Below are 27,666 nucleotides of genomic sequence, written 5' to 3'. Positions count from 1 at the left end.
TGAACTGAAACAACACAAAGATCCAGGTTATTTTTAACCTCTTCCCCTCCCTTTCAAATGAGATGTAAAAATAATATCTGAGGAGTTCCAAGTTCCATTCGTGTTTGGATGATCTCTGTATGCTCCCACCATGCGCAGTCATTGCTGCCTTCAAGCATGAGCCGTGTGCCGGGCTAGACTAAGGGTCGATTTACACAGAGGCTGCAGAAATAATTTGCCCCAGGGGACAGTGGGGCAAAGCCACTCTGCACAGCTGTTTTTCATGTAAAAATTGGGACCGGCAGAATATGAAGCAACAGCTGAGCTGCGCAAAGTCATGGACTCCCTTGACAAAGTAAAATACGGGGGTGGTACAGAGCACAACTCTTGTGTATACAACCTGTGAAATGATTCGCTCTACACTTTCTGCAGTACGCAAATGAACTAAAGAAATTTATTCTTCTCTCTGAACTCTAACTTTTCCCAGACAGAGTACTGAAAGAGCAACAATTAGAATCATGTTACCCTATCTTTAAAAAAGGTCCACATAACGCTGGTAAGACACGGGGATTCTAGAAAACCAAACATTAATCAAGATCTGGTTAATTAGCATTAATTCATTTTTCCTAAAGCACCAAAATCTTGTCCAAGAGAAGGCTCTGTAACATTTCAAGCTATTAACCCTAAAGCTTTCCAAATGTTTAAAAGCCAAGTTTGCCCTCCAGACCTCATCACCCTGAACTTAAAGATTGGAGCTCATAAACTGTAACAGCTGTTTCAGAGACAAATTTATAAGGATATTTGATGCTACATTTAAAAGCATGAGATACTGAAAACCATCTGAAGCCTTCTCACTCTCAGTATTGAAGAGGCCATGAAAAAGCTATAAATAAATATTTTTGTGTTTGCCTGCAAAAAGAACAAGCTCATGGTGGTAAAAATCCAATCGTCTTAATGAATAAATTGGCTTGGTTCAAATTATCAACTGATGAGCTGCAAAACTTAATTTAAAAATAATTCAATTAGATATTTTTATATTACCATCTTTTTATATTATCATATTACGATTGACAAACAGTTACTTCAAAAGGAAACTTGCACAGAGCAAGGAATATATGTACACCTGCTAGAGCTTGACTTTTTCCAGCACAGCCTCAATATGCACTGTTAGGAAAAATGAAGCAGAGAAGAACATGGTACAAACCTTACCTAGACAATGTAAAGGAAAGCCTTAATACGAATTTGAATGCTAGATGACCACACATAAAACTACACAGGCAGGGACACTGTGAAGCCTGAGACAGATTGTGAAAAGGAAAACATGTAGACGAAATCCTTCTCAAAAGTTAAGGAGCAGCTTTGTGTAGGGAAGTGAAACGAATTAAGTTGGTCTCACTGACACCCTCATCAACAGCTAAATGTATTCCTCCATGAAGATAGTACACAGAAATACTAATAAGCTATGATCTTAGTGACAGCATGGAAAAATGGTTACTGTGATTTACAACTCGGTCATGAACTTCATGACTCATTTTTTGAGAGAAGGACTCATGAGTCATTCTTACGAGAGAAAGAGAGAGATGGAAAGAGAAATATTATTGTACATACCAGGATAGCCTCCAACATAAATGGGGTTGTTTGTATCTGCAGATGTTGACTGGATGTAGGGATTATCAGTTTGAACCAAATTCCCATCAACTATCAGTGCAATACGATGTTTGCTTTTGTTTGCTTGAAGCTTGTGCCATTTTCCATCACACAAGCTATTTGCAACTCGTGGTTCGTATGTGGCTGTTATTCTGCCAGCTCCATTGTTAACATGGAATAAAACCTGTATAAACAGTCAGATGCCAATAAAGATACAAAGTAAGAATACATGAACTAATTTGTCTAGATAAAAGCACAATCATTCTACTGCAGAGATTTCCGTTTTAATAAATGTTTGGTAATTATGCAAAGCTAATGTTTGCTTTGACAGACTGAGTTCAAGTCCTTACTGAAATATCTTTAAAATCTAGAAGATTTATATCTAACCATGCAACGATCCATTGGTTAGCTTGGTATGCTCTACTTGAGACTTAAATGTTTCTTACAGATATAAAACAAGTCCTTTTTCTCAGAGAAGCTGAGACTTAAGATCTAGAAGAAGATCTATTGCACCTCGCTGAAGACAGAGAATGGACTGAAAGTACTTATAATTGCCAATATGTGTATTGATTTATTTTATGTATTCAATTTGTAAAAGCAGTAGACATTTCCTCAACTGTGTGATGAGGATGAATATGCAAATATTAACAGAGAAAATGCATCCCCCAGAAAGAGTGATATCAGTCGATCTAGCTAGGAAATTTTGAATAAAAAATGAGTTATTTCTGAGAAAAGGAAATAATTAACAGCAATCACATATGTGCAGGAGATGAGTGGTGAACTTTGTATTGATTGATAAAAGGTACTTTCTGTGTTGGTTTATGAAGCGTAACAGCCAACAGAAGTTGAGAAAGAGTTAATTACCATGGGTATTGCTCACGAATATTGAGGAAGAGATTACAAAACAAAGGTACATGCAAGAATATACTTAGCAACGGCAAATTTAGCCTTACAGCAAAAAAAAATATTAAGTTACAAGAAAGGAACTTATTTAGTCTAACACACAAGGTATGTAATGCAGCAGCAAGAACACTACAAAGGTCACAGTAGCTGCAGTAAACACAAATAATACCAACTAAAAAGGGAAACATTTCCAATGACTTATGATACTCTCATATTTTATCATACAATGATTGTGATGAAATCTGAGACTGAAAATCTATCCCAGACTACTACTGTGGGACTTGGTTCTGACGTTTTGCCTGCATAATGTTTTACTGGTGTGTACTTAGGGCTACTCAACACTGAACCGATTTTCAGCAAGCCCTGTGAAATGAGCATGCTGACACACGGCAGCCTACCTTTCCATTTACGATCTCCAGTCCCACGGCATCGACTTTAGCGCTGCTGATCCCAAGGAGAACGCCATGCACCGCGGTGGTACGAAACTCGAGCGTGATGTTCACGTCAGACCGCACTTTGTAACCTCCTTTGACTGAGAGAAGTTATAAGCTTGTAACAGAAGATTTGTAACCCCAACTACAGAGCAGAATACATGAGTGGTCACTAAAAGGCCTAAAAAGTACGTTAATTATTCTGCAGGGAGAGGATCTTGCTGAACTTCTGGAAAGTTAAATTGTCCAAAGTCAAATTGATATATTGTGTGTGTGTGTGTGTGTGCGCGCACATGTGTGCGCGCATGCATGTGCACGTATAAATTTCCAAAGCTTTCCTTCATTTGTTTAGATTTAATATGCTGAAGCTTATTTGTTGCAGAAGCAGTAAAGAGCACAAATTAATGTAATCTTTCACGTTATTTCACAATTCCATTATGTCTTTTGTCTCCATACCCTTTAACAGGTTTCAACCTATTGTCATGGACATGGATATCTTCAGCTGCTGAAGAAAAAGGTGCTACCACTACCATTTCTTTCCCCGGTCCTAGAACCAGTAGATCTTCCATGTGTGGAAGACAGCCCTTTGTGGAAACGGCCGCTTTTGGACACAGGTTATGAGGGGAACCAGTTAGCAAGCCACTCAGTCACTGAGCAAGGGGTCGATTAATTACGTACAGTTCCACCAAGCCCTAAAATGGCTTTCACGAACAATAACTCAGCCAGGCGCTGCTTTCATTTAATAACACTTACCGAGGGCAGCAAAGCCAGTCCCGTCAAAGAACGTGCCTTCCTGCACTGTCTCATAGCATTTATTCACAGCGAAGATGGAGACAGGGCTCTCCTTGTCCAGCCGCCTGCTGTTAATTGTCACGCTGCCAATGCAGGCGGGAATACTGTGAGTCACCTAAGCATGTTGAAATAGAAGAGTTAATGCACAATACAAACTGCTGCTGTGCGCTCTTAGTGATTCACCTGATGTTACTGTAAATTAAAAAGGGTGAAGGGAGTACATACAGGAATTGAGAAACACCATTACCAATGCCAGAACCCTCTCTACGGTAATGGGCTGCACGGGGAGGAAGGTGACAAACCTGCCTTCCAAATGTGCATGGGTAGGAAGTGTGCTTTAATTTCAGACAGTAAAACCCAGCCTTTCATTTAAGCCACCAAATTCCTATCTGGATCCAATACGATTTATGTACCAAAATGTCTGTGAGGATCTAAATCATATTTTTCTCTTATATTTTGAAGCATGGGAATTTATAATCTTTATTCCTTTTTAACGAAGGGATTGACAGAAGAAAAATCTACTGAGGGCTACTGACATGAGGACACAAGCTCTAGCTCAAGGAGTCACTAAGCCATCGAATGCTGGAAAGATCTATTGGCAAAGGGTCATTATTTTCTTTATTTCTTTCCCAAAGTAATTGGGTTTTGCTCTTATCAGAGACAGGATACTGGATTAGATGGGTTTGATGCAGTACACCCATTCTAATATTTACAGATAACAGTGGAAAAAAAACCCCAAACCTTCTTACATTCCCAAGATTCTTTGCCACATAATCCAAGGGGAGTCCTCCCACATAGAGCTTTCCCTCCACATCCAAAGTGCTACCATCGCCCAGAGCACTGACTGCTATCAACTCCTTTCCATCCACGATGATTGTACCTTTTCTTTTAACATATTCTGTCTTCACCTGCAAAAAAAAAGGAAATATGTAAATAGTATATTGATTCAGTTATCTGTGGCATCCCTTACCACAGAAGTGAGCAAGATGATTTTTAAATACTAGATTGCTTTGACATATTGTGCTGTACTGGGGCATCATCTTGAAATTCACTCTGAAGATGAGGCCATTTCAGAATGCAACTCAGCAGCTAAATTGCTTTCTTCCCTCCCCAAGGGCCTACAATGATTGCCTGTTGTCCTGTGTAAGCATTTCAAGGTCTAAACAATTATTATTTTAAATCATCAGTTTATTGCCTTAGGATCTGAGTTCAGTTTGAACACTGATCTTCTGGAATATTGTGCTGTCCACCAGTGGAGTTCTCTAAAGTGCATGCTCCTACACTGTTTTATTATGTGCAGTGAACCCTAATTGGGTTCAACATCAGCCTTCTTGAACACTTAGACTGGTAAAGGGACAAAGCAGTTCAGTAGGGTGATAACAAGCAGATGGCTGAGAAGGGAAAGGGAAAGAGCTTCTTTTGGCAGCAATGTATGTCATCTTAAATTGATTATAAAGTTATTGCAATAATCATCCTTGGCTCTGGTGAACTGTTGTGACTCAGCCTTAATCTCAGAAAAAAGGTTAAAGCTCATATTTTTATGCCATGTATAGCAAAGGTAGATCAACTGTTCATCTTTTGAAAGGTTGATGGTGCGAGAATGAGCTTTTATGTGCGTATGTTTAAATTTAAACAAGCAGCTGTAATTCTGGAGTGTTCTTCCCTTCAGGGCAGGCAGCACAGCTTATGTCAGGGAGAGATATCACAGATAAGTTCACATTTGCTTCCTCTATGTTAGCTTTTGCTTCTTTTTCATTCTGCTGGTTATATTAGAAAGGCAAAAATAACACTCCAATGATTTCCAGGGCACCTAGGAGAGGTGGCAGTTCTGCGTCATCAGCTGCCTTGTACCACAAAAGCCACTTCCTGGGTTAAGGTTCTACATATGGAAGAGTGAAACAAAGCTTGGCAGGATTAATACTGTCACCATCATCAGCCCTAAGTAAAAATTACATGGCAAGAGCTGATTTTAAAATGTGAGCAGACATCACACACATTTCTCACCTAGGAAACAAGAGCCAGCAGAGCTGGGGAGCTCAGAAGAAGGCCCTAAATGCTACCTGATACCCAAAATGTGCAGCTGGTGAGACTGACTACTGTGCTTATCACATAGCTGGTTAATTATTTCACTCCTGAATAATTGGAGACGCTTGACAGTAGCTAGATGCTGGAGTCACCGCGTAATTAATGAGAATTCAAAAAGGAACTAACTTTACTCAAGTAAAGTTATCTGAATGGTTGCATGACCAGGTTAAAACCTCTTTGCCTCCAGGACATAAAAAGTGTAGTGACAGCGAAAAAACAACCCAGTAACTCCAGGGAAGAGAAAATGAAAGTACAAGATTGGTGAGTACCTACCGTATGCCATTTTCCATCACTGATAACAGCAGGATGAAAAGCTACTGCTTTTCCCTTGCCTAAATCAAATGAGAAATAGAGCTGGCCCCCATGAAGCTGTAGGGCTGCATAATCAACTTGATTCTGGTGAGCCATGTAGTAAATCAGGCCACTGGAGGCAAATGTTCTGAGATTCAACTGGACTGAAAGCCTAGACAATAAAAATACAATGTTAATGATAGATATTTTTTCTGCATCAAAAAAAAAAGCTTCTCTGGAGGCAGAGAAAAGCCTCCATCAATTCATTATTAAAATGGGAAATGAATGCAAGAAAAGTAAAATTTGCACTGATTCTGTGAAAGCATGATCTGTAACATATTCATACTAAAAATCAGGGTGGTGCCTGTCACAGACACACGAAGTGCTTTAGTGAGCTGGGCTCTAAGGGAGAAGAGCTTAGTTGTTTGTGGCTGCAGGTTTGCCTACTGCCCCAGAAGGGAATGAATTTTAGGACGCTGTGGTGACATCCACCACTCTTAGCCAGGCTTGCTGGGATATAATGGGCAGATTGAGAACAGAGGAAGGCTTATGGGTAGAAGAACTGTTTCTGGGCTAGCTCTTCATGGAGGAGCCATTTCATAGGGGGACACAAGGTAGGACTACATAGCATCAATCCTCTGCAATGCCATTACGTTCAATGGTTGCAACAAAAGAGCTAAAAGGAGAAAGGATCTTTTCTGGATGCCTGAAAAGGCTTCCTGACTTGAAAGAATCACATGCAAGTGGTTCACAGGCTGTTTCGGGGGCCTTGTTTCACACAAATGAGAGTAGGAGATAGTCTACTGGAAGGAAGTCTCAAGAGTGATTCTTCTCAGACATGGGAGGTGCAACTGCAGAAAATGCCAAGGAAAGAGCTAGACGTTATCTGCATCAGCCAAAGGTGTATGGATGAATTGCAGCGCTATATGTGGAAAACACAAATCAAAATACTTACAGGAGGTGCAGTGGGACTCTTAAACCTGAAGGGGAAAAATGCAGAACTATGACCATGAGTTCAGCTCCTGAGCACAAACCTGAGAGAGACATGTAATTATGATGCAGTGGCTGTGATGCCTCCTTCTATGAAGAACTCAGAGAAACTGAGGCAAGAGCCATGTTCAAAGTTGATAATGCAGTGGTCCTTCATGAAAATCATCACTGTTTCCTGTAGCTTAATGCAAGAAAACACACACTGTGCATGCGTGATTTGGGATATACTCACTTCTTCCTTACTGTAGACTGACTGAAGAGCAGTGTTAAGTGGCTGCCTTTGGCAAGTCCAAACTGATGGGCACCTTGAACATGATCAGGTATCTCATCTTTTGCACAAACTACCTGTTAATGAAAGGACTTGATTAAGAAGAATAGTATCAGAAGGCACCAAATATGTTGGTGCTGACTAGCAGTGCGTAACAGCCATATGACTGTGTTGAATTTTGTAAGGAGCAAAACTGAGCCACGTGATAATCACAAAGTATACAGGAACATCAAGTAGCTAAACTCCCAGACTCAAAGAGAATTAGTTAAAATGACTAAGCTATGTCTCATTGACAGCATAGGTCTTTTCTACTGAGAAACATTTAGTTTGAAATGTGTAGCCTTTCATCATTTCTCTTAATTGATAGACCTTTCGGAGGCAAATTCGGGAAGACAGAGTATAATTTCAGTGTGAAAATCTTATGGACTTAGCAGAAATATTTTCCCATTTAGTGAGTACACACATTTTTGTTATGATCTGGGGGATGAAGAGCTGTGTAACGGAGTATAAGCCAAAGCTATACTTTAGCTATAAGGACAGCTTATTTCTTTTTATAGTCAGAGTTGTATGAAATGTATAAAAGCCTGCATTCTATTGCCACAGAAAAATGATTACAAGATGCTTTGCAAACACTTCATCATAAAGATGTGCAGCTGCAGAAAGAGAGAAGTAATGCTGTCTTCTCTCTGGGGAAGAAGGAGTGTGTGAGAGGAAACAGGTGCCATGCAAGCTGCATTCAGACGCTGTCCCTGCAATGGTTCCTGCCTCCTCCCTGACACAGAGCAGAGACTGCATGTGTCTGACCAAGAAAATGTGAATGCTGAATTGCATAGGTAATGCAAATCTCAGCATGGAGCCACTTTGGCAGGGAACACACCGAAGATAATCACTTCTGTCAAGTCCTTCTGCTGAAGGATTATTACTCTACTTTTTTTTTTCTTTCATTTTATTTTTTTAGTGTTGCTGGCTGAACAATGGTAAACCTAATCATATTTCCCTTCTAAAAGGCCAGCTGCCTGCTACATAGGTTTATATCACAGTGCTTCTGTAAGGAATTACCATTTCAAATCCACATTCATTGACTCCTTCCATATCATAGAAGGAAACATATATAGTTCATGTTTCAAAAAATCTCCACACAGCTAAAACGCATCTTGCTCTCCTTCAGTGCTTTCCTAAGAGGGACAACAGAGCTTTGCTTCAATACATACCTTTTTTGTATCTGTAAGAGGCCTCAGAGGAACTGGCAAAGCCTGAAGTTCAGGTTGAATCTCAGTGTCTTCTGGCTGTATAGCTGGTTTGGGCTTCCCTGAGAGAAAGCAGCTGTCCATATTCACATGTTCATACCTCATGGAAGTAGTGAAATCCAAAAACCTGTGTTTTTCAAAAGCCCACATTTTAAAAGGTGAAATTGCAGAACTACATTTCTCCAACACGGGAAGAGTATTTTAAAAGGTCCTTCATGAGTAATACAAGAAAGTGAAAGGATTGGGGTAGCAGAAGGAAAAGATTGAAAAATGGCATATAAATCTCTCCATGAGAACAATATTCACAAACAATATTCTCGGAAAATTATTGTATCTGTGAATGAAACCATAGGAGAGAGTTGCTTTTTGAATAGTGTCATTAAAGACATTTGTAATGCTATTTGGAAATGTAACTGTTAACATTCAATATCCATTTCCACACATTATAACACCATTATCATTCTAGCCTTATATTAAAAAAAAGATAAATGGATAACATCATGAAATAGATTACTACAATTAATAATTACTGTCTGCAGTTTTCCAGAATAGGGCTGCTATCACTCTGACTTACTCCTTGTTAAAAATGAGATTGCTGATACAGCCATGAAAGGAACCAGCCATTTTTAGTCCTAAAACACCCTCTTCCTCTGGAATACCACCAGCATAGAAGTTGGAAATATTCAGGGGGCTCATTTCCACTGATGAACTAAGCTTTAGCTCTGCCGGGTTACTTTCATCCACCTGTACTGTTATGATCCTGAAAAGATAAAGTAGAAAAACATTCAACAAGTGCCTCAGACGTTTATTTTCAAAGGAAAAACATTCATTCAGCCTCAGAAATATCGAATTCTAAGGAATAAAGATCCCATGACTTTATAATCATTTAATCTTCTTAAAAATTAAAGACCTTCTTCTTTAGATATTTTCAACATAGAGTTTTGTCAAATATCTTTCTAAATTATGTTGATAGCTGTATTTTTTCTAACATTGTTTGGTATGCTTCACTCTGGCAACCCAAACTGTCTAGAGATTTCAAAAGAGATTTTAAATACAACTTCATCAGTGGCTGTGTGCTGTATACAATTACCATGTAAATCAGAGCACCTCCATTAACACCAGAAAAACACAGCACTGATTATTCCACCTAATGAACTAGCAAAGACAGCTTCTCAGAGCACAGCGAAGTGACAATGACACACAGCAATTAAGCAGGCAGTACTGTTCACAGTCACATGTACCTCTTATTCCGGATTAGGATGACAGAGTGTTCCTGTCCATCACTGTATGTTCCATTAGCAGACTGAAGAATCACTTTTCTAGTACTTGCTCTATCTCCAGCATTAACATGCACTGCAAGATGACCATCAATCAGCATGATGCAAAAGAAGGGCTGTGGATTTAATCAGAAGATTAATTTTTAACTGCAACTCAACTTCCTTTCACTCATTCGTTGCTTACATTGAACATAGCCTGGAAAAAATTATCTCCTGCTTTGTGGTAAACAAACTCCTTAACAAAACTCAAAGACTAGCAGACATCTATGGGTAACCCTCAGAGAGCAAAGCCTTCCAACTGAAGATGTGGTAAGATGAAAATTTTTCTGGTCACAATCAAAATTCAGCAAAAATGTAAGTCTTTTTTTAACCTTCCTTATAGGAAGGAAATAAGATGGGGCACGTCTAGCAATGCTACTAAGTGTTCATCTTTGGACTGCAGGAGTTCTACAACAGCTGACCAGATATGATATCTGGACCAGATATAGCCGTTTTCCTCAAAACTTTCAGCATCTACTTCTGACTACTGAAAGGCAAAAGTCATGCTCCGTGTGCTTTTCACATGCAGTTCTCCTCCTTGTTCCCAAAACATTCTGGGTGATATTAACTATAATAGGGTCCCTGTTAACTGATCCTTTACCTTTCCCTCTGCTACGATGAATGCCCTCTGCTCCCTACCTAGCCTCTACATTTGGTTCTTCCTAAACCAAGTAGATTTTTCTTTCCCACTCTTTCCAGGTCATATTCATAAACTAGACTTGACATTTGGAAATGCAAATGGCAACAGCAAAATCAAAAAAAAAAATCTTTGTTTTGGGTACTTGCCAAATGTGCTTGTCTGCGCTGTCGCTTCTCCAGCCCCCTGCTGAGTCCAGCTAAGATGACACCACTGCTGTTCTTTGTAGCAAAAGTCGCCATCAGTTCTGATTCTGGACTTAGGGACTTAGGCGCCAGCTCAATATATCCATTGTTCAAGATGTTCACGCTACGAATAGGCTATTTCATGAGGAAGAGAAATAATCACTGTCCTTACACAGAACTCAGTAAGAAATACAATTTCAAGGACAGGTTAGCTTAGAACGTCTCCAGATCAACCCATTCCAACTCACTAATTTTTTTTTTTTTTTTTTTTTTTAACAAACGTTGCTATTCACTTTCCAATAATGGTAATAATCAACTCATAAAATCTAAGGGACTCCTACCTCCAGTACACAGCCTTTTCTTACACCATATGAATTTCTAAGCAAGTCAAATGTTGAACGGGATATTTCCAGATTCTTGATGCATCCCACATACATTCTGCTATTAAGACCTTTCCTGAAACACAAAACAAGGCTTTTATGCAAGGAGTAAAACTTGGAATCTCTTTGAATAAAACATTAATTTCTCTTCAAGAAGAAAAAACGAGCATTTGATTTAAAGCATACAATCAGGCTCAGTGAAAATAAACACAGGGGTAATTTGGGTTTTACCCTTAGAAAACATCACTTTTGATCAGAAAGAGTCAGACAGCACAGTCCCAAAAGAGAAACACATAAGTGGGTAGCACTGTGCTGCAAGGCCAGGTCATTTCCCAAAGCTTCCAGGCTAAATCTTTAGCTGTTATGTCTGTTACGTCTGCGTGAGAGCATAACTGTAGAACTATACTATATACCAGCTCTTTTTCATTTCTTAAGCCTGGAAGATGCCTAATTTGCTCCCAGGTTTAAGTCAGAGAAATCTAAAACCTTGTCCCACCATAATTCCTCACAAGCTGCTATGCCAGCAAAGATTACCAAATCTGCATCTGATAGCAGTAACTATGCAGACACAAATAATGTCCTGTAATTCACCCTGTTACCAGAAGCACATAGTTTAATTACATTTTGTTTTAGTCGTATTTATCCTTGCACCAAAGTGAAGCCACTGGAAGACACGTAGCTTTACATGTCCAGCAGGTATGGGCAATAAAAAAGTATGAACTAGAGAACTGTGAATTATACGTTTACAGTGGCTTCTGTTGGTCTGTTCCTACTGCTTCTCCCCTGTTGCAATTTTCAAGCCTGAATTACAAGAATTTCCTGCTGAAGTAGAAGCTTTATCCCGAAGCACAGCTTTGTGCAGGTGGCAGCTGGCAAGCACAGTGCTCGTGCAGGCAGAGGTCGGAGGAGCGATGCTGCAGGCAGCTGTGCCGAATGCCAGCCGCAGGCCGACGCACAACAGGCGGCTGCCGGGGAAATCACCCACGGAGGGAAAAAATGGGAGGCTGGCTCTGATCTGAACCGCAGTGTCAGACCTACTAGTGAGAAGCACTGCACTGAGTTTAAAGGCAGAGGATAGATAATTCTGTGCTATACAAGGCCACAACCAAGACTTCACCAATTTCCAGTAATTTCAGCAGAGCTATCACCGCATCTTAGCAAAAGGGGAAAATGAGAGAACACTTTACCGTACAGCCCTTGACCTCGGCAGACCACCAACAAAAATTGGGTCCTTATCAGAGCGGTTCAGGTCTGAGGCAACCCCAGGAGACTCTCCTTGCTTGGTTTCCCTGTAGCTAAGGTTGTATGCATCCATGACTGCTAAAATTCCTGCAAAGAATGAGAGTAAAGATCTGGAGAAGGTCACTAATAAGCTGTCTTCCATTTTGGCAGTCTTCTTTCTAATAAAGGAAAACATATTCTTTGAGAGAATCTTGTGCGGACAATCTTTTTATTTTTGGAATGAGTAATTTATTGTACTTGCAGCTGTTTTGTTAATCTGATTCATTCTTCTCTGACAAAACCAAATCTGTGGAAGTCTATAGTAGAACATATATATACGAATATGTTATAGCTATTAATACCTATTATTTGTAATGCATTACTTCCCAGCCACAGGCCCAAAATTTCCATTGTACTAGGTACAATAAAAATGAAGAACAAGGAAAGGTGATCCCTCATGTACAGACTTTGACAAAGATCTTTCACTGTTTAAACACTATAGAGATGATTTCTGACAATTTCTGCTCCTCGTAAGAACCTCAGAAAAGACGTGCTAAATCAAGTCCCAGATTCGCACTGCTGCCCTTCCAAAATCAAGATAACCTAGGAGTGACTGCTAAAGAAACTCCACATCAGAAGTGACCAAATCTGGTTGCAGCAATGTTCCCTGTGGGTATCTTTAATATTTCTATATTTGTAAATGTTCAGACAGCTGTTTTTTCTGCCTGCAGCCTACCTTGTTTCTTGTTACGACTGAATGAAATTTTATACCACGTTCCATTGTTGTAACGATTTTCTGTTGTAAGAGCAAGGGGTCCTGAGCCTAGATCCACAGTCAGTCTCACTTTGCCATCCACAAGCTCAAGCGACAGGTAATCTCTCTGTAGGGGAGGGGGGAAAGAAAGATTGAATTACCAGAAGTGACGTCTGCCAAATGGATGCATACTTGGCAGGTTTGGGCTACTGTGTGAAAAAGGCTCAGTAACTCTTGTACCTAGGCTATTTGATAGCCCCAGGACACTTCCCTTCTCTGTGTTCAGAAAAATTAAATTCCATGTGCCTCATTAGGATGTAATTTTGTTCTGTTTTGTTTTTTCTCCTACTTGAATGCACCATCAGGGTTGATTACTTGGCTGAGGAAGGTTTAAACAACAAAAGTCACATTTACTTTTGGTGGGTGGATGAAACTGAGAGGAATTAGATATGACTGTTAGTTGTAGTGATTAAATACTACAATATTCCTTCTGCAAGAAGTGAAAAGCTTCCTCACACCCATTTAGATCAACAGAAATAAAAATACACCCTGTATTATATTAGAAATGTCCCTCTGATGTAAAATTGAAGTCAGATATCACTGTGCAATATATTCAGTGGGTGAGTACATAAAAAACAAATGAATAATGCAGTAACTCTGAAACAATTTGTATCTAAACAAAGTTTTGTTTTCCTTCAGGAAAAGGAAACCACCAGCAAACTAAGTGGTAAACTGCATGACAATGAAGGTCTGGAGATGGGTCTAGGTTATGTTGCTTTTGCGGAGAGTTTTATTTAATTTATTTCAGTTTACTGAATTCCCATCTCATGGCTTTAATTCAATATGTCTACTCAGTATTATATTGCCCTTCTGCAAGTTCAATTCCAAAAGATTTTATGCTCTGCCAAGCTACCTCCTATGGAACAAAACTAGTCATATCTGCAGTTTCTTGCTTTTGTCCTTATTGGAATTGTTATTAATTTTAATTTTTTTCATTGCTTTAATTTTCTCATTGCATTAATTTTAATTTTCTCACTGCTTAATTCTGGCATCAGTATACACAAATGTTTGCTCTGAAGTGTTATGTCCAGGTTCCCTTTCTTAACTCTTAACTCTAATGATGTCAATCACAAAAAATAATCTATATAAAGAACTGATTATAACATAGGCCAGCTGAAAGAGAAAGCAAAGAATCACCAAGCAACCCAAACAGATTTTGGTAGCTTAAGAATCTGATCCATTTTCTTACAGTGCCATTTGAAGCAAGATACAGAAGGAGCCCATTAGGGGAGAAGGTGCTGAAAAACATTATTATTTGAGTCACTGTTGAGCGTTGTGCCTTCTCCACGATTGAGTATCCACTGCCATCAAAATGGAATGAAGTGTCCTCATCCTGTGGGCTACAGAAGCAGAAAACAGAACTAAAATATGAACTGAAGATTTGTGGGGTTTTAGCCATTTTTATATAAAATCTAAGAAAAGTTAGATCAGTTGGTGCAGCCTGTAGGCAGTATGACTAGGAAACACAGAAGGAGACTGGAATTCTGATGTTACGAATAACTAAAGAATTCCAGCCAAGGGCCACTTTCATTATAGAATTTCACAATCCCTAATTTAGCCATGAGGAAGGATGCATACCAGATAAAAAATGTTCTTCCCTGAGGTATGAAAGGAAAATAACAATTTCTTACAGGGAAAAAATAATTGCTACAACATATACCCTCTTACCTAAAACATGCCAAGCATTTATCAAAATGCCCTGCATATTGCACTTCTAATAATTAGTCCTTTTCCCTGCAATTTAGTATGTCTAAAAGATATCTCACACAGTCATGCAGCACCCTCTGCTGTTTCTACATGAAACATTCTGCAAAAAGGAATACTGTCCTTTCTTTTCAATGTCTTAAATGTAAGAATGATTACAAGAATGGTAGCAAGCTCAGTGGCCACAATTTCACTGTAAACTTTAAAAGAACGCTTTAGACTGTTTCTTACCCTGGGAGAGAGTAAATCTGTCTTTCTGGAAAGTACTGGAAAATAAACATTCCCAAACACTTTCTTGTACTGGCAGTCACCACTATCAATGTGCAAAACAGACCACAACTACAGAAATCTACTTATAAAATAGGCAAACCTTAAAAACAATTATGAAATTATATAATAAGCTGTAATATTCCATACAGCAAAATTACTTGAGGTCACTGACACATTCAGGTTAGCATGTTCAGGATTGTAAATTAATGATCAATGAAGCACTGCAATTTGTCCAAATTCATCACTATTTATAGGTAACACAGAAATATATGCTATAAATGTACAAATAGTTTTATTCCAAATATGTTCTTAAAAGAAAGTGAGACAAAATACCTTCCAAAACATCCATTGCACTTGCCCTCTCTTTCCAAGTAGTTCCAAAGACCAATAGATTTGCCATTCAGTAATGCCTCTCCCATGCACCCTTTAAAATGGGTCACCTTAACAGCAGGTGATTTCTGCAAGGGCAGAAACATTTCATGAATACAAACAATGTTAAATTTCTGAAAGTTATCCGGCCACAATTTTGCTTGGCTGTTTTCCTTGAACTTTAACTTTCTTAGGTATAAATCATAACAAAAGAAAAACAATATGTATTAGCATAACTGTTATCACTTGAATCATAGTGGATTAGTTTTGCAGAAAGTAAAATAACTATGTCCTTGACCTGCTTACATTCTTCCTTGCATGAGTAACAACAGCAAACTAAAAGAAGCAGGAGCTGAGAATAGAATTCAATGTGCAGCTCCTATGCATCATGCATGCACACACAGCTTCTTCTGCTGTGTCATTTTATACAAAAATTCCCAGGGGAAATTAACATTAGAAACTAGGGAATATCCTTTTAGCGGCTGCTTTTTGCTCAGCGTGCCTGGCATTTCTTGATTGCCTAACGGATTCATGCAATTATTTCAAGTCAAAGGTGTATTTCAAACAGGATAAAACCAACATTTTATAGTATGCTGATTTTAGAATTTAACCTTGATTTGCCCTCCAAGTCCTCCGATAAACATTAGTGTTGATTTGTTAACATCCAGTATGCTGGCTGTCCCAGGTGAGGTTCCAGATTTAGATGAAGGCTCCTGATCGGAGTTCATTTCCTCTATGCTCAGCGTACCTGTTTTTCCAAACCTGCCAATTACAAATGATCACAAATAGTTTTAGAAGTCACTGGATTTAATTGACACATGCTTCTTTTTTCTGACTTCTTTTTTCAAGGATAAGAAACATCTCGTCATTAGAAATCTCTCAAGATGGTTTGTGTGGTTTATGCTGAGTTACTAATGAAAAGACTTTCATACGATCTAGATGCTTTGTTTTGTTTTTTAAAATCAAGCTCCTAGTTTGGATGTTTACTATTGGATGCCTCTTGGGACTTCCAACATTCACACCATTCACACTTAAATTACCTGGTTGCATGTATCCTGTGCCATTTGTTGTTGTCAATTGGAAAATCAGGATATTCCACTCTTGTTGATCCAGAGCCCAAATCCCAAAGAAGAGCAACCTTACCACGTCGCATCTCCACTGCAAGGAAGTCTGTCTGAAAAACAGTAGTGCTTATTATAATACAAGATATTGAACATTTCTGTGTACTTAATTTTCATGTGACTTTGAAAATGTCTTTCCAGATTCATTCCCTTACACCTAATATTATTGGACTTTATTTTAGCCAGACCAGGCCCACTGAAAGAGAAACTTCTATGGAAACCAACAAACTCACCCTTTAGACGGGGTGATTTAATACTTCTTTTATATATAAACAAAAATATGTGATAGGATGAATATACACACACAGAGATTCATACACATATAAATATACACTTCCTCTCTCTGTGCGTGTGTACATGATGTGACCTATCAGTCTGTGAAAAAGTACTGTTACACAGTACAACATCACCCGGAGCTAACAGCCATGCATTTAGTAGGATTATAGAGGGAAGGAAGAGGAGGGCAATGTGACACCGTGTTGTCATGGTCCTGTTATGTGAGTGGACACACCACGCTTGCGATAGCCAAAAAACATACACGATAATTTAAAACATTTGGCTGTCACCACCTTCAGTGAGTGTCCCCCCAGAAATCTTACCTTTCCATTGCTACCCAGGTAGAAAAGGAGGTTATCTGGTTCGGAAGTTTTCACATTGAGGGTTAAGGTGTTGTAATTCGTAGATGAAATCTGGGGTTGGTAGGCACGAATGCAGTCTCTGTCTGCTGATACTGCAACTTTAATCTGGAGGGTGGAAAGGGAGAAATCAAACAGAAACAAGTCTCTGCGTGCATGGCATGTATTTCTGGAGTATGTGCCTAGCTTCTGACCAACCAGTGCCAGCAATTTGCTGAGATATTTTCACATGATCTAAGTTTTGCTACTGGGGTTATATCTTAAGAGCGTCCTATGCATCACTTAAAGAGAAGAGAGCTTCACAAATAGAGAAGAAAGCAATATGTCAAAATTCACTCATCCAATTATGAGATTTCAAGCAAGTCAGTAAAACAAACCATTCAAATACCTCACACAATACCAAAATCTTTGGGTCTGAAGCCCATATAATGAGCAAAAGCTCCTATAATGATATCAGAAAAGAAAGATTTAGAAATCTCAAACATAAAAGGGAAAAAAAGATTTAGTCTATTGTAGTCAAACGAAAACAAAAGGAAATCTGTAACGTGTTCATTTCAATTTTTTAACACCATAGATCACTGATTATATAATTATTCAAAAATTCATTTGGAAATACATTACAAGTTAAACTCAAGTAGAAAAATTCATGTTACTCTTGGGATATCACTAACTCCTTTGAATTTCGTCTAGTATGTTGACAGCCCATCAATGCAAGTTAAAAACAGCTGAACACCAAGGAGCTTGGTAGTGTTCCTTCCCACTGTAATAACAAAAAAGTCTTAACTCCATCAAATTAACTGAATATGCTTGTAACAACTAAACACATAAAGTGTATATGTACATACAGGCGTTTTCACCCATAGCAAGTAAAAGTTTACAAAACAATAAAGTGAACCCTCAGATGTGGAAGAGGGGACTTAGCTAATACTTTTTTTTTCCCCCTGCAAGGAATGTCTATGGGTTATGATACTTCAGAAAATAGTACTCTTTTCTGCAGTGGATTCATTAAGCTTCAGTAGACTGTGACAGAGGAGCAATAACGATATAATTAAGGAGATTTGCAGACAGTATCAAAAGCCTTTTGTTTTTTTGAAATAAAACTTCCCTAAATCTTAGAATTATATACCCATACTGAAGCCAACGGCATACTGAAAAAAAGTTATGGGGGGCAGAGAGTTTCAAAATGACAAGTATATTATTTGTTTCAAAACATTCTGGATGCATAGCAGCATTTTGTAAAGATGAACACACAGACTTTGCTGTGGACACAAGGCAAATTTATTGACAGAATTCACATTCTGTTTATTTTATTCTGAAAGTTTTAAATGACATTTGATGTTATAAGGGAGCTATCTCACATCAATCTCTAAAATAAGTTTAGAGATTAGCATCTTGCTCTAGAAAGAATGGCAGCTCCATCTACTCACTTGTCTCTTTCTCACCAAAATATCTCTGTGATTGCTGACTGACATACTGCAGTCTATTATTTTTATAGGAAACAAAAGGCAATAGAAAATAAATTACTGCCTTGCTGCTCTGACAAACTCAAAAAATGCAGTAAAAAATTTGAAGATAAAACCATAAAACACACCAACACAGTCCTGCTGGTGTATGACTTTAGCATCAGCCAGTGCTCTTGGACTTCAGCATGACAGCAGAGCAAGCAGGTACGTTGAAGATAAGTTTTAGGCTCTTTGATTCAAAGAAATTTTCTGCTACAAGTGAAAGTGAAGCTGGTTAGGTTCAAGAGAGAAACTAAAGTGATCACGGTACTTACAGATGCTGCCTGCTTGCGGGCCTGGCTGATGAGCTCTTTAATCTCAGAGAGATTTCTGCTCAGGTTCTCTTCTAGCATTTTCAGAGGTTTCAGCCTATCAAATAAAAGGCTGGCTTGTGCTTCGATCTCTTTAACTTGTTTTTCAGCTGTAGTTGCTGCCAAAACATCAGTGAAATATTGACACGGATTGAAAGAAATGCACTGTCTACTGCTAGAGTGCCTAGCCAAGGTGGCCTGTTTCTGATAATTTTTTTCCAGTGGTTATAAATATCAGTAATGAATATGCACATTTAAAAGCATTCTAGGCAACTTCTATAGAAGTCTTTTAAAAAGTCTTCACACTTTTATTAAATTGGGAAGAAACTTTCAGTCATCAGATTCATATTTAATGCTTATTAAACTTGAACATTAGTACTGCTTCTGCAAGCAGTGACATTTCTACAGAGCAACGAAGTAGCAAACTTACCAGCTTTTGATGAATCAGTTATAAGTTCACTAGTTTTCCGCAATGTGTCATTAACCCGGGACAACATAGAAGAAGTATTCAGCAGTTTTTGACTGAAATCTCCAAAGCGGCTTGAACCCACCACAGCACTGGTGTTTGCAGACACTGCCAGCTCTTTCACCTCAAGTATATATTTCTTTGTATCTGAATCATAGTGATAGTACACAAGTTAAAAAAAAAAAAATCAGTTTTCACCAAGATCTGAGAGTAACCAGTGCCCAGCCAGGTGCATAACAGCATAGTTACAACCATATTGAAAACACTAGGAATGCTGCCAGTTACTTTCATTTTGTAGTAAGAAAGAGTTGTATTTTTGTCTCTTTGTAGACTTTTGTCTGTAAGGGGAGCTCCAAGTTAAGCACCTCTTGCTATCTAACTCAGCTTAGCTGTTGAACATCCCAAGGCTTTAGGACTCCCACTTTATCTTCTGTGCAACCTTCTGCAACTTGATCAGTTATGAAGTTGGAGCATAGCCATGGCTATGCCCTTGGACAGAAGAACAGGGAAATGCTCCAAAGTTTTGTCAGATAGGCATGGATATAGTTACAGATGTAGATACAGGATGTGTATTCATACACACACACAAATACGTACATATTCATAAATACATACATACACACATATACGAATAATTTAATTAAGGCTGGTCAATGTAGATTTTCAAGTTTCTCAACGAAAAGATTTGACCAATCAAAATTTTTAATTCTAGGAATAAGAAGGAGAGGTTTTTTTTGTTTTTTGTTTTCTTTTTACCATACGGCTTTTTCCTTGACCAGCTCTGAATACAACATAAGCACAGATGGGGAACTTGACTCTGTATCCCAACAGAGATTATATGAAGGCTCACAGCTTTCAAGGTTCACAGCTTTCAAGCCCCTTGAATGAGAATGCTGGCACCCAGACTCGCCATCTGAGCCTCATTTTTGAATTCTACAGAAAGATGGAGAGGCAGCAGGCCTATAATCCCCTTTACTTTGGGCAAGGATCACTTCTGCAGTGAGTACACCACTCCATCCTCAGCTCACCCCTCGCACCCCGTGCCAAGGAAGGGTGGGCAGATGCTGCAGCTGGCACAAAAAGGCCTGCTTTAGGTCTGCAGGGATCCTCCTTCCCTCCACTCCCCTACGCAGAGGGAAATACTACCGCCAGTCTCTGCCTGGCTCCCAAAGTAACAAAAACTTCACAAAATGTAACAGCAAAACTAAAATCAAAGAGTGTCAGTTAAGGAGGACTGTCCTATGGCTTTAATGATGCCTTCATTCTCAGTGAGTAGCTTGATGTCTGATAGCATCCTGCTGTTAACATCCAGTGTAACTTTATCACTAATGCTGCCTTTCAGCACGAGCTAAGAGCCTGAGCTGCAAAATGGGACATTTTAAAGCTTTGGATTAGCATTTTAATCTGGACGTACAGTACAACAACTACCCATGCACCAGGACATTGTGAGTGTTCCTACACCTTAAAAAACATTATTAAGATTGGCAAACTATTTCAAAGCTTCTTATTAAAAACTTTAAAGAAATTTACTGTCCTGCTTCCACAAACTCCAGGGCTCACTTCTATCCAAAATAATGACATTTTTGAAAAAGAGAATTTTTTCATTTTGGAAAACATGAAAAGAATGTTTTAATCAGTTCAATGAAGTCAGAATTTACAACAACAAAACTTCAGATATAGAGTGTAAGATCTATGGTGCAGTATGGATGAGCTTAAAACAAGGTATCAAAACAAAATAAAAAAGTCACTGTTTAATATAAAATTTCCCTCCAGGTAAGATTAAGTATTCTAGGACTTGATTCTCTTCTCACACCAATGCAACTCCATTCCTTTCAGACCTTTCCTAATTTACAGCAGTGTGAAATGGGAATCAGGTTATAGACTTTATTTCATAATCCAGTTACGTTTTATGGGTTTACTTAATAACTGGAAAATATTCCTTGTAAGGTGGGAGGCTAAATGAGTCTCCAGTCTAGTTTATTGCTAGGCCTCTCTCATCAGACTACAAATAGGATTTTATTATGATTGTGCTGTACCATTCTGTAATAAGGAGGAGAATGTCAATATAGATTTCACTTACCATTCGGCAATGCTCTTAGTGTCAACAGGGAATCATTAAGCTGGTTGACAATTTTATTAGTACTTTCCTGAATCTTTTCTACCCTTTTGTTCAATTCATTCAATCCAGATAAAAGGCCTGTTGGAAGAAATAGCTGTGACTTTCCTATGCATAAACAAATACTATTACCACACTATTCACACAAACCTTATGTAGTGAGATAACAAGCATTCATTTCTTTAATCAACTTTTTTGGTTTTTTAAACAGAAAGAGTCTTTTATAAATAGGAATACAAAATGAATGCAGTATGCAGAGATAAGCTCTTGTGGGCACTGTTCCATTCAAAGTTATCCTTTTTTGGCCAATTCTACCAGACTGAAATAATAGAAACATAGACAGGAAAAGCCTATAAACTAAAATGATTCCAGGATGGCAAAACCTTGTAATATTCATGATGTGCTTGACTTTTTGTGATATCTGACAGGAGGAGGAGTGAGTGTTTTTCTTTTATTTATTTGTGAGCTACGTGCAGAATCCTATTTCTAAAAAAAAAGAAAAAAAATGTGTGAAGTAGAGGTAACAAAAAGGAATGCATTCTGTCCATGCATACTACACAAAATTCACACATATTTGTTTTCAATATCAGCAGCTTTACAAAGTCCATTTTACAGTTATAATTTGATCTCTATAAAACATTCACTTTCTGTCCAGTTTTGTCAAAAATTTTCCTTAGAGCTAGACTCCTAAAGTCTGTGTTCAAAATACTTTTGAACTTCCATGGTGCAAACTCCGATACCTTACTGACCTCTGAGTAACAGAAAACTAAAAGGATTTTATAATTTGTAGAGGGAATCTGAGCCAAAAGGCCCTTGTACAAACAGACAGAAAAAGTTCAGCCTGTCATCTTCCACTTGAGCAGAAGGAACAACAAAAAAAGTGTTAGATTTTAAATATATGATTCTGACATACTCGCAGAATCCATGATTTACAAGATCGAATTCACAGACTTCTTCCTGGGTAAAGGGACTTTTTCAGGAATTTATTCTATTCTTCATCAATTGCCCAGCCACTAATGACGTAGTTTGTTGCATTTGGAAAACCAGCCATTTAAAGAAAGCATTACTTGGAGGGAAATGAGGTACAGTAAAGAATAATTTTTAAAATGTTTACAGAGGAAAATTATGTTCTTACCAAAAAGGTATATCAATAAATGGCTCCAGAATACAATGCCAGTCTTAATTATATTAAAATATATGCATATTCATATGCAGATGTTTTTCCTTAGCTTATGCTCATTTCAAAAAACTCACCATAAAACAGGAAATAGAAACAGAAATGTAAATTCTAAAAACTGACCATCACTTTTTTTCTTCAGATTTTTAGCTTCATTCAGAAATTTGGAGCTAAGCAGTAGAGCTTCTTTTCCAAGAAGACCGAAAGAATCCTCTGGCTGAAAAAACAAGCATCAGTTGCCACATACTAAGAAAGAACTTCAACTGAAAATACAAGTACCTTCAGATGTCTCTTAAGTTACTGAACATTCTCCTTCATAAAATTTTCTATTTACTGCCTTACTAAGCATAAACAAAGAAATCCAAATTACAACAGTCTGCCCAGGAGTGTGACGCTGAACCTATTTGTGATTCAATATGGAAAAAGAAGACACAAAACCCAGCAAATTCTAGTTTGAACACTCCTGTTGACTTAGTGCCATCTATTGAAATGTCACTAATTCTAGGTCCAATTTTAAGATAAAATTCTCAAAATTGAGCACTTTAAAGTCATATATCTGAAAATTCCAGACTTTAAAGTTTTCTTTTAATCCATTTCTCCATCTGGAAAACAGAGACAACTACCTGGAAAGATTTGTTATTCATGTTTTCAAAGCTTTTAACAAAATAGTGCTATAAACTACGCAATTGTTGTACAAGCTTACAGAACAATGCTGCCTGCTCTGTTCACCATCCCGTAAATAAATTCATTACGTAGTTTTTTCCTCTAGGCATAACGTGCAAGACGGTTGTAAAACATAGCCCATTCAGTGGGCTACTCGGATTCATAACCATGAAAAATGGAAAGAGATGAAAGAGGGAAATATTAAAATAATAAGGTCGTGTGGGTAATTGGTCAGTTCTTTGTAATCTACTGTTTTATTAACAGCCTGATAATCTGGTACGGCAGAGGAATGTCAGATGAGATAGAAAATTACATTTGGTTACGAAACATCCTCGGCAAAGCAGAACTGTTTTGTTTGGGAATACCTAGGCACAAAAGGAAAAGGGACAGGTGAAATAAGGAGATGGTTGAACAATCCTGAAGGTGGAAGGGCACGCAAGAGGCTTGGGAACTGAAGGAACGCATGGGAGATGACTGATGATAAACACACGCAGGATCAAGTCCAGCCTTGCTAAGCACTTATCAACGGTAACGAAAGAAGAAAAAAAGTACTGTAGCAGAGAGGAAAGCAAGGTGAACAGAAGGTCAAGTCAGGTACCTCAGGGGACTGGTTCATGATACCATGTGTACCAGTCAGCAGGACCGGCTGCCATGGATATTTCAGTCGAGAAGGTAACTTTCAGTAAATGCAAAAAGCATAAGAAAAAAGTATTCAAAAATGAAAAACAAAGGTGTTAAGAGATATTAACGTAGATACTCACTAAGTCCAAAGGGCCGTTCACAACTCTAGAAGCATCATCTGCCAAAATCTCTGTTCTTTCAATCACACTTTTAATACTGGAGTGGGTGTAGACAGCAGCAGTTGCATTCAAAGTCATATTTCTTACTTTAGAGAGGTCACTGAAGCAGAGAATTAGCAAGTCATTTTCTCTTCCTTAGAGTATTTATACTCAAGCAACAAGTTCTATGTCTTTCGTTATAGCATGTGTTTCTAGAATACATAAAGCACTCAAGAAAAAATGAGCACACTTTTCCCTAGGTTGTATAAAGGGTTTTCAGTTCATTATTTTAGGCTGAATGTATAGAAAATATTTTTTCTATTTTACTCACTTTTGTTTATGATCAAATTTTCAATTTATAAGGCCACTTAGCCACATGCAACATTTTACATGAAGAACAAGCAAATTAATAACCTAAATCAAACAGAAAAGAAATAGGTTCCTAGCTGGAGCTCAGTGTCAGTGTAGGAAAATACAGAACTTAGGAAGAAATTATGAGCATCTGAAAGCTATTCATTATCAAATTTTTTTTTACTGAATTTACTTGATTGCACTGAAGTCAGCAGAGTTGCTGAAGCATTATTCAATGCAGAATTTTCTGTTCTCAAGCTTAAATACGTGTAAATTTTCCACTCTGACATAAGTTAATTTTTTTCACACGTGTGCTGATTCTAAAAGACAAAACAGCAAGAATCATAGAAAAAAACTTGGGCAGAGAATTCATTTTCACTGAGATAACTGGAATAGCTTTCTAACTTGGAAGCTCTAAGGGTGCGTTTGAGTGCACTTGAGACTGTGACCCACTCGTTTCTGCAAGAAGATTTGAAAGCAACAATAATGGAGGCATAGCAGGAATAGCTTCTTAATGATATTCAAAGATATATTGTCAAAGAACTTATTCATACATAGACCACAAGCTTTTCAAGCCATACCACAATATATTCACTGGGTATTTAATAATTCACTATTTATTCTGCAGCTCATCCACATGAAATGTAAGACTAATCAACCCTCTCTGTGCCATGTAGCAGAAACATCATGCACTGTAGTAGAAGTGAAAAGCAATTAAAGTGAAATGGGAGATAAAAATTGATCATGTTCCCTTAGTGGATTAAGCTGTTACCTATTTAAATTAAATCTGACCCTGTAGATACAGTTTCTTCTGAGTTCATATTTCTTGAGTTTCTCACCTTTCTAGTGTATTGGCAAGTCTTTGGACCTGGGCAGCACGGTCCTCGGCTCGGTACACCAGGTCCAGCACTCCTCGCATGGACATCTGCATGACCAGCTTGTCGACGTGGTGCCGCAGTTTGGTACTCCATAGGACCAGTCCATCCTGGTGAGCCTCCAGGTTCTATACAACAAAACGGTTTCCTTTTTTTTAAAAAAATAATAAAATTCACTTGATATAACATCAAAGAGGCTGTGAAAACTACGTAGGAACTTACAGATGTAGAGTTCTTTACATCTTTGGCAAAAGCAGCAGCAGCATTCACTAGGACTTTCCCTTCTTTAATGAGCATGGTGCAAACTTCTTTACCTTCCTTTATGTGGAGCTTTTTGTCCTATAAATTAAATCATTTTATAGTAGCTTGTGAGTCAACTAGTGCAGATGAATTCACATATTACTTAATCATTTTTTTGGATTTCAAACAGGGTTCTGGTTTTGATTGGGCTTTTAAGATATCACATACATTAACATGTTAAAAAATCTAAAGTTTTATTTAAGTCTGAAAAATAACTTTCAGAATAATTCTGTATTTGATATTCCTTACACAACAACACAGAATCTCCAGTCTTACATTTAGGTGCCCTATGTTGCTAGAGATAAGAGGAAACAAGCGGTTGGTCTCGTTGATGTTAGCAAGCGCCTCATTCACCAGATCCTGGACTTCTAGCAGTCTGCTGTTGTGCTTTGATAAGAGATGGCTTACATCCTTTCCCAGCTCAGCAAGTTCCTGCTGGGGTTTAAGATACTCTTTCCGAACCTGGAGCAATAACCTCTCCGCAGCTCTGACAAAGAGAGGAAGCAGAAAATAAATAAACGTAGAAGAAGAAAGACTTGGGCATGTTTTCTTGAAGGGAAATGAGACTATCCCAAGTTAACCTAAATGCATATTCTTTTAAAAGCCTGCATTTTTTTTCCATAATAGCATAAATACACACACTAGGTTACTTGTCTTACCATGTAAAAAGAAAATAATTGTGTGTGTGGCGGGGGAGTAGAGTTCATAAACTTTGTATTTGTTGCTTAGAGGTGGAAAAGGGCTAGCACTAAGCACATTTGCTCGGGTTTATTTGGGTTACTGTTCACGCGAAAGCATCTGTGAAGCACTCCTCTGAGAATACTCTATGTCTTAACTGCAGGGATTCATATTTTGAACATAGGATCAAAATGTCAGTTATAAGAGGTGACACTGGAAAGCAACAAGCAAGCAGAGCACAGATACCCAGGGGTCTTGAAAGGTTTAAATATCTAACAAAAATAAATGATCGTATTAAAATGACCACTGAAATGAGTGAGCTCTGTATTTATCTTTTGAAATCAGTAATTGGCATGATCAACCCATCCTCACCCAAATTAGCCAGTTGCTAATCGCTTCAGCTGCTCTATTTGGGAATATTTGCACCTCCATTCATACACTTTTGTGTTTTGAAGAAACTGAACTGAAAGTGATGCTGAAAGGCAAGTCCTCTGTTTCTCTTGTACATAAGCTGCACACTGCAGTTCCAGTAATGATACTTCTACATAAATATCTGCCCCTTTTAATCTGGTTTCAAATCATATATATCTTTAGCTGAAACAAAAGAAACCTCATTTATATGTTGATTACAAACAGTAAAACGCATTCCATCTTTCTTATTGAATATCAGACGTGTATCTGCATGTATTTCTTTAAACTAATAGTTCAGAGTCCTTCCACTCAGAAGTCATAAACTTACAAAAGGTACAAGAATGAAAACATTTTGCAAGACAGTAATGGCTTTGATTTCAGTGCACAGTAGAAAGGTTGTATTCCAAATGCCTTGTGATCTTTGGCCTTCTGTAACGAATGTGGTGAGACCTCAGTTATAAATGTGGCTTAATAGCATATCATCACAAACTCTGTCCACTATGAGGCACGAGGTAACCACCGCTCCCTGAAAAATGGACTGTCAAGCTGCTTATTTAAATGACTTTTGAATTTGCAGCTGCACTGCATGATAAATTTTGCTGAGCAAATTCTCTCATAAATCTTATTAACTCTCTTCCTCAATCTGTCAAAGTACACTTACCAGAGAACTTTCAGAAATTTCTGAAGAGAGTTTACAGTTGAAAAAGTTAATTTACAAATGCCTTGTATAACAGCTTAAGTCAGAACATTCC

General features: G+C 38.1%; 1 protein-coding gene across 1 annotated transcript in view; it reads right to left on the bottom strand.

Annotated features, from left to right (window-relative positions):
- Window positions 1-27,666, bottom strand: part of LAMA1 (laminin subunit alpha 1) — a 101,408-nt gene that overhangs the window by 421 nt on the left and 73,321 nt on the right. The window contains exons 37-63 of the mRNA XM_062568525.1: window positions 26,102-26,312; window positions 25,748-25,864; window positions 25,490-25,653; window positions 24,282-24,420; window positions 24,119-24,196; window positions 22,981-23,074; window positions 21,645-21,788; window positions 19,529-19,711; window positions 19,063-19,217; window positions 17,250-17,393; window positions 16,570-16,703; window positions 16,141-16,291; window positions 15,494-15,618; window positions 14,376-14,526; window positions 13,109-13,253; window positions 12,339-12,480; window positions 11,113-11,227; window positions 10,736-10,906; window positions 9,875-10,026; window positions 9,208-9,393; window positions 8,631-8,760; window positions 7,351-7,463; window positions 6,111-6,300; window positions 4,502-4,660; window positions 3,714-3,867; window positions 2,928-3,061; window positions 1,588-1,810 (exon numbers count right to left, since the gene is read on the bottom strand). Coding sequence (XP_062424509.1) covers window positions 1,588-1,810; window positions 2,928-3,061; window positions 3,714-3,867; window positions 4,502-4,660; window positions 6,111-6,300; window positions 7,351-7,463; window positions 8,631-8,760; window positions 9,208-9,393; window positions 9,875-10,026; window positions 10,736-10,906; window positions 11,113-11,227; window positions 12,339-12,480; window positions 13,109-13,253; window positions 14,376-14,526; window positions 15,494-15,618; window positions 16,141-16,291; window positions 16,570-16,703; window positions 17,250-17,393; window positions 19,063-19,217; window positions 19,529-19,711; window positions 21,645-21,788; window positions 22,981-23,074; window positions 24,119-24,196; window positions 24,282-24,420; window positions 25,490-25,653; window positions 25,748-25,864; window positions 26,102-26,312 — 4,004 coding nt within the window. The remainder of the gene's footprint in view (window positions 1-1,587; window positions 1,811-2,927; window positions 3,062-3,713; window positions 3,868-4,501; window positions 4,661-6,110; window positions 6,301-7,350; window positions 7,464-8,630; window positions 8,761-9,207; window positions 9,394-9,874; window positions 10,027-10,735; window positions 10,907-11,112; window positions 11,228-12,338; window positions 12,481-13,108; window positions 13,254-14,375; window positions 14,527-15,493; window positions 15,619-16,140; window positions 16,292-16,569; window positions 16,704-17,249; window positions 17,394-19,062; window positions 19,218-19,528; window positions 19,712-21,644; window positions 21,789-22,980; window positions 23,075-24,118; window positions 24,197-24,281; window positions 24,421-25,489; window positions 25,654-25,747; window positions 25,865-26,101; window positions 26,313-27,666) is intronic.

The sequence above is a fragment of the Rhea pennata genome, chromosome 2 (assembly GCF_028389875.1).
Source record: "Rhea pennata isolate bPtePen1 chromosome 2, bPtePen1.pri, whole genome shotgun sequence".
NCBI classification, from domain to species: Eukaryota; Metazoa; Chordata; class Aves; order Rheiformes; family Rheidae; genus Rhea; species Rhea pennata.
This window is presented reverse-complemented; position numbering and strand designations above follow the sequence as displayed.